This window comes from Hibiscus syriacus, unplaced genomic scaffold (genome assembly GCF_006381635.1).
Source record: "Hibiscus syriacus cultivar Baekdansim isolate YM2019G1 unplaced genomic scaffold, ASM638163v2 tig00111027_pilon, whole genome shotgun sequence".
In the NCBI taxonomy this organism is placed as follows: Eukaryota; Viridiplantae; Streptophyta; class Magnoliopsida; order Malvales; family Malvaceae; genus Hibiscus; species Hibiscus syriacus.
In genome coordinates, this window is record NW_024062960.1 from 3,771,051 (window position 1) to 3,781,875 (window position 10,825).

General features: G+C 34.2%; 1 protein-coding gene and 1 pseudogene across 1 annotated transcript; one reads left to right on the top strand and one right to left on the bottom strand.

Annotated features, from left to right (window-relative positions):
• The first annotated feature begins 1,112 nt into the window (after positions 1 to 1,112).
• On the top strand, positions 1,113 to 3,655 carry LOC120150979 (sulfoquinovosyl transferase SQD2-like). The gene is made up of 11 exons (XM_039163547.1): positions 1,113 to 1,237; positions 1,379 to 1,445; positions 1,705 to 1,775; positions 1,891 to 2,008; positions 2,078 to 2,151; positions 2,321 to 2,376; positions 2,468 to 2,551; positions 2,659 to 2,746; positions 2,837 to 2,914; positions 3,003 to 3,059; positions 3,128 to 3,655. The coding sequence occupies exons 1-11, from the start codon at positions 1,128 to 1,130 to the stop codon at positions 3,606 to 3,608; spliced, it is 1,284 nt and encodes a 427-aa protein (XP_039019478.1). The 5' UTR covers positions 1,113 to 1,127; the 3' UTR covers positions 3,609 to 3,655.
• A 3,097-nt stretch (positions 3,656 to 6,752) lies between these two features.
• LOC120151099 lies at positions 6,753 to 8,328 on the bottom strand (annotated as a pseudogene).
• Between the last annotated feature and the right edge of the window lie 2,497 nt (positions 8,329 to 10,825).

A 10,825-nucleotide genomic window follows, 5' to 3' on the forward strand; every position in this document is an offset into this window, starting at 1 on the left:
AAAGCTGACCTAGCTCAGTTGTTTGAGCGGAGGACTGTAGTTGGTTAAAAGCCCTCAGCTAATCCTTAGGTAGCTGGTTCGAATCCGGCAGGTCGGACGTTTTTTCTTTTTCAATTTTCCTCTTGATATATTTGTTCTCTCAAATCAAAAGAGGAAGAAGATTTCATTAGGAAAAGAATTTATCACTCAGTTGCTTAAATCCACGAATAATCAAAAAGAATAAAAATGGTAAGAACTCTATATTTCGTTATAATTATATGAGGATTATAAAATAGTATTTATTTAGAGTTTTAAATAATTAATTATGAAGACGTAGTTGTTAAATTGAAAATTTTTAGAAAGAATAATACTTTACTTTTAATTATTAAAAATAAAGTTTATAATTGATAGTTTCATCAATCAACTCGATTACTTGCTGATATAAAATAGTCGTAGAAAACTAAAGACATAAGAAATCAAATTGCATGTGTTATCCGACAAAACAAGCAAAGTACTGTATGCGTACAAAAGATAAAACAGTAGCAGATCAAATCATAAATTTATTTGCTTTAACAGGGCGTACTCTCATGTCTTAATCTCTTAATAACAAATGTCTGCCATTAAGTTAATTTATAAATTCAGATAAAAAAAGAAACAATTATTGTTTGAAACTGGACTAACGAATTTTGACAAAAACAAGCAAAGCATATTCATGGAATATGTCAATATTTCCACCGTCATTATTTAACAACGAAATTAGCTTGAATTTGGATAAGACACTTGCAGAATACCATTCTAACAACAAGCATATGCTCAATGAGCTTCCCTTTGATATTCCTTTCAGTCTCAGCTTTGAACGAATATCCAGTCTCTGTGTATTCCATAGATTCCTTTACCAAATCTTCCGTTTTCCATCAAAAAGCTTCTACCCTCTTGATTGTTCAACGTTCCAACCCGACCCCTCCCTCTATAATTTATAAACATGTCTACCACTACCTGTTGTTATACTTCTTCTACTTTATACCCTCACATTTCTGTCAAAGTTTTGCCTTTTTCTTCTTTTTCAACCATACCCCATTTGCCTGATTTGTAAAAGAAGTCAGTTTCCTGTAATAGAAGTTTAGCTGTTGTTGTAAGAGGTTGTGAATATGACTATTACAGAGGTGAGAGAAGACGATAGGGAGGCTCCTTCGATTGATCCTGATATTGATTCTGGGCCTCGTCGTGTTGTTCTTTTTGTTGAGCCTTCTCCTTTCTCGTGAGTTCTCTCTCTCTCTGCTCGAGGAGACCCTTTTCTTTCTGCATTTGATTTCTTGTTGTCGTTGCTGTAAATTTGAAGTCTTTTTTTTATATTTCATATGACAGCTCACTGAGTTCATTTTCTTTTTCCATGTCGCAGATATGTATCAGGGTATAAAAACAGGTTCCAGAATTTTATTAGATACTTAAGGGAAATGGGAGATGAGGTAATCCCATTATATCTCTGCTGTCATTATGCTTACTAATTGATTAGCTAAATTATTGCCTTATGATGCAATTAATTACTGAGAGTTCATTTCATTACCTTATGATTTGATTTGATTCGATTCGAGTAATTTCGAACGGCAGTGGTAATGGTCAAACGACTCGGTTAACAGTAGCTAGCAGTTGTGACCAACAGTTTACTATAGTTTGCAGACATGTTTTGGAACAATGAACTAAAAGTAATGGTATTGGTCGTAATAGGTCTTGGTCGTAACAACACATGAAGGAGTCCCGCAGGAGTTCTATGGGGCGCAGTTGATTGGATCAAGAAGGTTAGTGTAATCAAACTAAATTCAAGTTATAGTTTACATCATTTCTTTTTTGTTCTTTCCTATGTGCCTTTTCTTTTTGTATAATTTTTCTTCTTCTTCTTCCTCCCTATTTCAGCTTCCCCTGTCCTTGTTATCAGAATGTGCCCCTTTCCTTGGCACTCAGTCCGAGAATAATTTCAGCTGTTTCACAGTTTAAGCCTGATATAATCCATGCCTCTTCACCTGGAATCATGGTATGTTTCTAATTGTTGCTACGTGAGTTATTGATAGATTCCTGCTGATTCATACTAACTGCATTCCAGGTTTTCGGTGCTCTGGCGATCGCGAAACTACTGTCAGTACCCATAGTCATGTCTTATCACACCCATGTTCCAGTGTGAGTACGATTCTTCTTTGATTCACCTGTTGAATCCTTCATGTCACGCCAACAATGAAACCATGAAAACCATTTGCTGCTTTTCAAAAAAATTCCATTGCAGGTTTAAATCCACTAGAACTGATCTATGTACTCGACCCCGAGATCTAACTTTTATTTCATTCTACAGGTATATCCCAAGATACACATTTAGTTGGTTGGTGAAACCTATGTGGTGGGTACTAAGTAAGTAAGATGTATTATTTTCCCCTCCTTTTTACTCAATTTTCATGCCAAAGTTTGAGCCATTGACAGATTTTTTGCACTTCTACATTAGAATTTCTTCATAGAGAAGCTGATCTCACACTGGTTCCATCCGCTGCAATCGCGAGAGATCTCCAAGCAGAAAAGGTAACTGCAGGTAAATGTAGTAGCTTAGTACAAAGCTAATCCATGTGCTCTCTCAGTGTGATAAATCATCTTGTGCCTGTTGTTCTCTCACTGCTTCTTATTTGTTAATACTTTCAGCTAATAGGATCCGTCTTTGGAACAAGGGTGTCGATTCCGAAAGCTTCCACCCTCGGTATCGCTCTCACAAAATGCGATTAAGATTGAGGTGTTCTGCTTAATCTTTATATTCTTCCTCTCTTCTCGGTTACAGTCTAGTAATGTTTCTCATAATGGTTTATATTTTTGCTTTATACAGCAATGGTGAACCGGAGAAACCATTGATAATTCATGTCGGACGTATCGGAGTCGAGAAGAGCTTAGATTTCCTTAAAAGGTACCATTTATGAATTGCATGAAACATTGTTGCTAATTTCTTCCTATAGAATCATTCATGAAACACTGCAAAATCTATGATTCTACAGTGTTATGGACCGGCTTCCAGAAGCAAGAATTGCTTTTATCGGGGATGGACCATACAGGTAAATCTCAATGAATCAGGCAAAAATATCATGCATCTTGAAAATGTACATGATATCTTTCTTTGCAGGGAAGAGCTAGAAAAGTTGTTTAGCGGCATGCCTGCAGTTTTTACCGGGATGTTACAAGGTGAAGAGCTCTCTCAGGCATATGCAAGTGGGGATGTGTTTGTGATGCCTTCGGAATCCGAGACGCTCGGACAGGTCGTTTCGGAGGCCATGTCTTCAGGACTCCCTGTGGTGGGTGCTCGTGCCGGGGGAGTACCAGAGATAATCCCTGCAGACCAGGAGGGCAAGACCGGCTTTCTCTTTACTCCCGGGGATATTAACGACTGCATGAGTAAACTGGTGCCCCTGTTACAAAACAAGGAACTGAGAGAAACGATCGGCCAAGCTGCACGTGAAGAAATGGAGAAGTACGACTGGAAAGAAGCCACGAAAACGATACGCGACGAGGAGTACCGTGACGCCATTATGTTCTGGCGGAAGAAAAGAGCAGAGCTAACGGGACCTCTGCAGCAGCTCGCGGCATGCCTTTTTCCCGTCCCATGAAATCAACACAAGGTGATTTGGATATATTATATTAGGTTTGTTTAGTAGAATTTTAAGGAATTAACATGTTTATAGGGGATTGCAAACTTGTTCAAGGCTTCAAAGAGGCCCTTCTATGGTGTATGTATGTTGATCAATCTTTTCTTCTTCTTTGTTATATGTTGTTATTTATTTATTTATTTTAGTTTAATTACCGATATCCGATCTATTGATCGATAATTTCAAATTGAATTTTATAGAAACCCATTATGAGGGCGATCCTTCTTACCTAGTTTGCTATATATTGTTAACATGTAGTAATATTGTGAACTAGAAATGATTCGCTTTAAAAATCTTGGAATGAAATAGAATGGTTTCTATATTATATTGTATGAAACTTTTAGCTGACCTTTAATAAGTTCAAATTTTCTATCATATCTAGTTTTCCTGCAAATGTCCGATTTGGGCATAAACCTATGAGGTTATGAGTGAACTTGAGACCAATGAGAAGTCTCTTTTTGTTGAGGAAGAGGTAAAATGTACACATCCAATTCGGTCTAATCAAGAATCAGACTGACAAAGTCACATTGGTTAGTCGAAACAAATTCTAACTCAAAATGGGACAAAATCAGAGACTTGCAATCATTCAGGCTTAAATAGAGACTTATTTGTAAAGAATACAAATATAGATGTCATAATGCAATTTTTGCATGTTTGAGAGACCACTTATTGAATTTTAACTAATTTAAGCTGTAAGTATTGATGCTAAATTATCGATATCGATGCTATACGAATAATAATGATATTAAATTAATATTTTTGTATTTCTATTTTAGTTAATTGGTATTAATATCAAGATTTAAATATCAACACAAAGATAGACGTGCTTCCTACGTTCATGCATCCAAGAACAAAGTTCTCAAGGAAGAAAAATAATCGACCGGCCTACCCTGAAACATTTATTAATCGTCTAACTGCCACGTTAAATAGTAATTTGTGGCCACAAAGAAATTGATTGATTCTTCAATTTTTCAATAGTACGGATGCCATATCGCTCTTGTTTCTTAGGTGAGAGAAAATTTGAGATTCATTGATAATCGGTGATGGAAATAATTACTAATTTGAGTATGAAATTTGAGGTTGATTAAGGAAAGAAAATGGAAAATGGAAAAAAAAGGAAAAGGAAAAGGAAAAGTGGAGAAAAACAAATTTTATAAAGACAAAATGATGTTTTTTTTTTGGTCTAATTTGATATTTCGTTAGGATTTAAAACGATGTGTTTTGACATGTCATCATATTATCTGTGATTTAACGGTGAAGTGATTAAAATAAGAATAATTCAAAAATTAAAACATTAAATTAAAACATTAAATAACTTTAATAACTAAAATATGAGTAAAAAAAATTAAATGATACAATTTATTATTTATCGTTGTATACATAAACTAAAAATATCTTATTTGGATATTTAATTACGTGTGCTTGAAAGATTTAATTTAAATGAAAAGGACAAGTTGGTTTCCATTACAATAAGATATTGTGTTTGGTTGAAGCTTTTGGCATATGTCACAAACATTTCCCTAACCCTTGTGTATAGGGTGATTCATTTTATCGTTTTGGTAATGACAAAATAATCATACGAGGTTTGCGAATGGTGCACGCATTTATCCAATAATGCTCTCTTTCTGGCTGTGACAGGTACAATATCTGTTGGCAGTTACCAATTTATCAATTTAAGTAATTAAACTACTTTTTGTTTTCTGGATCAACTGTACATGGAGACCTAACCATCATTTTCTTTCGACGGAATTTAAATTTTTAAAATCTTAGAAATATATGAATTTATAAAATTCGTGAAACAAAAATAAATTAGCGATTGGTTCGGTTGCGTTTTAGGACCCTTGCAGAAGTAACGGGTGATGAGAATGGAGACAGTAACGGACAAGGACGTAATGACCACAAAAATGCACTTTCTCCAATTCTATTTCTTTCTCGCCGTGGGTTCATTCAATGACTCCAAAAGTTGGTTATCTGAAGCTGAAAATTCTTCACCCACTTTTTCCATTTTGATACACTACTTTGGGCATAAATAAAATTTCTCAAAATAATTTGGGGACACAGCCCCTCCCACTCGGCTCTCCTGAAAATACCCAAACATAAGTAGAATCTGATGTTATTTGACATTTCAGTTTACAATCTTTTAGAAGTGATATAAACTTATTGAAATTGCCACCAGTTTGGGTCCTCGGCTAAGTGGTAGAACATTTGACTGCAGATGAGATCTCCAGTTCGAGCCCGGTAGGGCCCTATCAATAGTATAATTTTTTTCCTCTCTTTAGCCAGTGTAAGGCACATTTGTTAAGTTTCTTTTAAAGCGAATCTTTATGTATAATTCTTATCATGATAAGAAACATTATGATCAGGACGGAGTCAGATTACATATTAGCAGAGTCTAAATGTTGGACTTAAAAAAATGATTTATTAGATAACTATATTTAAAATTCATAAGACAATGTTTAATTTGTCTAATATTTAAATTTATAATTACTTAAAGTGTTATTAGTCCAAACATTTGAGAACATAAGATTATCCTTCTTCGATTCGGTTTCTACTTAATTAAATATTTAATAAATTCTTATATTTTTTAAATTTGAATATTTATTTTTACATGAACTAAAATATTATTAAACCAAAATTTTTACAGAGATAAATAATAAAATAAAATTATTTAAAAGAATTTGATCATAGTAATGATTAAGTTGTTTTAGTGATAAAAAATATTGTTATCTAACATATTTATTTGAATTTATTGAGTAATTTCAGTGATAAAAAATAATGTTATTTTCTCTCAAAATCTTAGATTTAAGTAATTACGTTTATAGGATATGTGTACATTAACAAGAGAACAAAAATATTATGAATAAATATTATTATTTTTATTATTAATCTAGAGTAAGTAAAAGGTAGTATATGTTAAAAGATAACTCTCAATCATTTAACTTTAAACGTTCACACATCTGGCATGCTTAATGCTCAAACTCGATATCTCGAGAAATAATAATAATTCATTTACTATCAAAATTACTTAGTCCGTGTTGAACAAATATTATCTTATAATCACATAAGAATATTAAAACAAAGCATGTAATTATACATTGTTATCGCTTTTTTTCTTAATTGAAACTTATAAAACTTAGTAAACAACTCATCACCAAATGGGATTTACCCTTTTCACCGGTGATTCCATTACGGTGTACTCACTCACACCATTTCTGATACGTACTGCATGAACTCAGGATCATTCTCAACCGCCGACATGGTATCACGCGCCAAAACAACCTCTAGATCAACGCTCCCATCTCCTTCTCTTCCGGGAAAGGCTGAGATTTTCCCATCAAACTTGTTGGCCCTACCACTCCTCACTGCCAAAGGTCGACCCCACCCAAAATCATTATCGTACATCGGAAATCTGGGAGAACTTCCCATGGTGATCGACGCACCATCAGCGTTCCCCAACGGAAACAACCTCGGTTGCATCTCCCAATCCGCTACACCTCTCCGCACCGTATCATCATTGTGTGCCATCACATTTTTGTGCAGCAGATCGGCGGCCCAGCTCAAGTCCTTCGCCAGCAACTCGCCGGCTTGAGCATAATTCGGGATACTCTGAATCGCGTTGCCGAAGTAGTAGGGTTTGAGCTTTGGGTCCAGCCGGTGACGGCAATTCACCGCCATCCTAAACGTCGTTGTTTTCGTTGGATCCAGTTTCCTAGCGCGTGTTACCGACCTCCATAAATGAGCACAAAGCGATTGGAAAGACGAAATCTCATCAGTTCTGTTCTTTACCTTACCGTTTATTTCGTTATTAACGGATTTCCAACTGTCATTACAGATCTTGCCTATAACCTCGGAATTCGTTTGTTTAGTTAATAAACAACCGTAATTAGCTCTGTATTTAAGTTTTAAAATCGCTTCTCTACTGAAATGAAGAATTCTTTCCCTCAACGGTTCGTCGGCGGCGAAAGTAACGGTGGGTCCTCCAGGAGGGAATTTAAGCACGGCTTGAGAATTAAACACCGTATCACGACAGAAATCGGGATATTTCGATATTTTCAAACACCCTTTAGTAATCTCAGCAAAGGTGTTTATAAAAGTGCCATAACGAAGTCCCGTCCGTCACGGCGTGGTTCACCGAGCACCCGATGAAAACCCCGTCGACTAACTCGGTTACCTGAACCGCGACCAGGGGCTTGAAGTGGCCGGAGTAACTCAGCGTCCTGTCAAAAGTGAAGAACCCTTTGACAGAATCCGGGACATCTCCGGGACACAAAACGTTTAGAATTTCAAGATTAGGGGATTTCACCACAAGAAAATCAACGCCGGCATTGTTGCAGGTGATGTGCAGGTGACCGTCGGGGTCAGTGGTGAGACGACCGGCCAAAGGAGGGAAGTAGGAGAGAGTAGTGGAAAGTGATTGTTTAAGGAAATCAACGAGTTCATCGAATGAATAAGGAGGAGATGTAAGCAAAACCCCTTTTTGAATGTACTGACATGAAAGCATTGGGATGTCAGAAACTGAGAGCTTTAAGATTTTGATGTCGGATTTTCGCTCCGGGAAAACCGTGCATCTGGAAACAAGACTAAAACAAGGTGGAGAAGGCATGGTAAAGTGTATATCTTCAAGGGTTTTTCTCTGTTCTTGTAATTTTTTTCAATGTTTTTTGCAGATTAGTATAGAAAAAGTGGGGCGAGGGATGAAGGATGAGGGAAATGGGGTTTATATAGGAGGAAGGAAGGACTTGAGTTCATGAACTTTGAACAAAAAGGGGGTTACCTGGCAGTTGTTTCTTTACCCAAAAATAATTATAAAAAAAGGGGTCATCCATAGGTGTCATGAATCAGACCAAACAAAAACATATAATTTTGTTCTGTTTTGGGTTCATAATCCTACAAAAAGGATCGATCTACAAAAAAAAAAAAAATCCCACGTGCTACAATATCAATTCTTCTTCCGAGAAAGGTCTAAAATTGAAGCAGACATATCCTGGAAGCTGATGAACTTACTAGTTATGTCTTTGCCTAATTGCTTGGACTAAACATTAAAAAATACCATCATTTTAAACGTGAAATTCTAGGTTCGTTGTTCTCACAAAGAATTAACCTCAATTTCGTCTTGTTATATTGTGATCTTCACCTTTACCATCGTATTTATTGATTAATTTCAAAGAAGAAATCATATCAATTACGTCTTGTTGTATTGTGATCTTCACCTAAAAATAATTATATCAATTATTCCACTTAACTATAATCTTTTAATATAATCATCATAAATTTCATAGCCAGTTAAATTTATTATGTAACAGTTAAATATATTCACCTATTAACCCATCAATAGCAATAAGCATCCTATTGCTTAGAGACATGGATATATATACCCACACAAACAAGACTAAAGGAGAGAACTTCAACTTCACACCCACTTTCATCATCTTTTTCAAACTTTCTCTCTTTTCTCTACATTAATTACTATTTCCCGTTCAACTCAAAAAAAAACCCTACTACAGTTATCACCCCTCCTTAGACCAACACTATCATACGAGTAAAAAGTCATATAAAGGGGACAAAGCCAAATGGATAGTGTCATGGGTGGTTATTTAGAATTTAATGAGGATTATATTGAAAAGAAATCAATATAAAATAAACAGCATCTAAACAGTTGAATGTGACAAATCATGCCTCTACAATAGCTTACGTTACAGATAAGGACAATGAGATAGGGGTGTAAAAAGATGATATGACCTGTAAAATTGATTAAAATTGATTCGAATTAAAATTATTTTTGATCTGTGCTGTGACGATCCAAAATCAACTCGAGTCGGAATTGGTGTTGACCTGAACCCGAGTTGGATCTGAACCTGATCTGAGAACGGCCTGAACTCGAATTGAAGCGAAAATGTGATACATGAACTCGAACTGCATCCGACTGATATGAACTCAAGCCCGAGATTGATCTGATAAATAATTGGTATTACCCGACATGTTTTCAACCTGACATGTTATGAACCTGACCTGTAATTAACTCAACCTGTAAATGATCCGACTTGTTGTTGAACTGATATGATATTTACCTTGTTATTTACCTGACTTATAAGTAATAAGTTACAATTAACATAATTATGTTATTTTAAATTTATAATAAACTTATGATAATTAAATTAATATGATTACTTTTTGAAATTTAGTTTTTATATTAATTATAATTTTTATATTATAAATTTGATTTTTTATATTAATTCCAATTCTTTATATTATAAATTTTATTTATAATCATTAAATTAAATTTAGCTATTGTCTTATTGAACATGATTTTATTAGATTATATAAATTGGATTAAAATATTCATAAATCTAATTTACTTTTAATGTGAAAATTGATTAATAATTTAAGTATAATTTAACTTAAAATTTTAAAACATATATATATATATAAGATGAAATGATGAACTTATTAAAGATTTGAAACTTAAATAACATAACAAATACTAAAACAAAAATTTTTTATAAATGAATAAATAAATTTTATCACACTTCAATATATTAAAAATAAAATAAAATCAACTAAACAAAATAAATTTATGTTAAAATAAAAGATCTCAGATCTTATAGCTAAGGTTTTACAAGGCTAAAAGCCTAACTTTATTACCATAAATTTCATCATCGAGCCTTTATACATAAATGTTCCCAACATGTTTAATTATGGACAACTTTCTAGCTTTAAAAGTCAAAATGTCACCAACATAATTTAACATGAGTAACTATTTAGATAAGAATTTACAAGGTACAAAAATTGATTTAAGTCAGACCAACAACAATAATTTACAAGGCATCAGTGAGCAACAGACAACAACAACCGGCAAGCATCATTGCATCAATTCAGCAAGCATCATTGCATCAATTCAACAAGCATCATGCAGTCAAAAAGCATACAATCAGTGGTAAAGCCAAAGGGAATTCGATGGCCAACAGTGTCAAACATTTCCGACTTTACCAAACCCTTACAAATATCAAACAGAAGCAAACAATATAAAATATAAAAAACAATATCAAGCAGAATCAAGCACCAACTATTGCTTGTTGTAAGGCACCCTACCAAAAAAATAGAATTATTAATGAACTATTTGAAACTTTTATTAAATAAACATAATAAATATTAAATTACCTTTAAAGGGAAGAAACAAG

Bases quoted from the DNA above. Each gene is read 5' to 3' on its own strand.
- LOC120150979 (XM_039163547.1), top strand. From the start codon at position 1,128: ATGACTATTACAGAGGTGAGAGAAGACGATAGGGAGGCTCCTTCGATT. The intron at 2,009-2,077 runs GTATGTTTCTAA...ACTGCATTCCAG, and splicing joins CCTCTTCACCTGGAATCATG to GTTTTCGGTGCTCTGGCGAT. The intron at 2,915-3,002 runs GTACCATTTATG...ATGATTCTACAG, and splicing joins AGCTTAGATTTCCTTAAAAG to TGTTATGGACCGGCTTCCAG.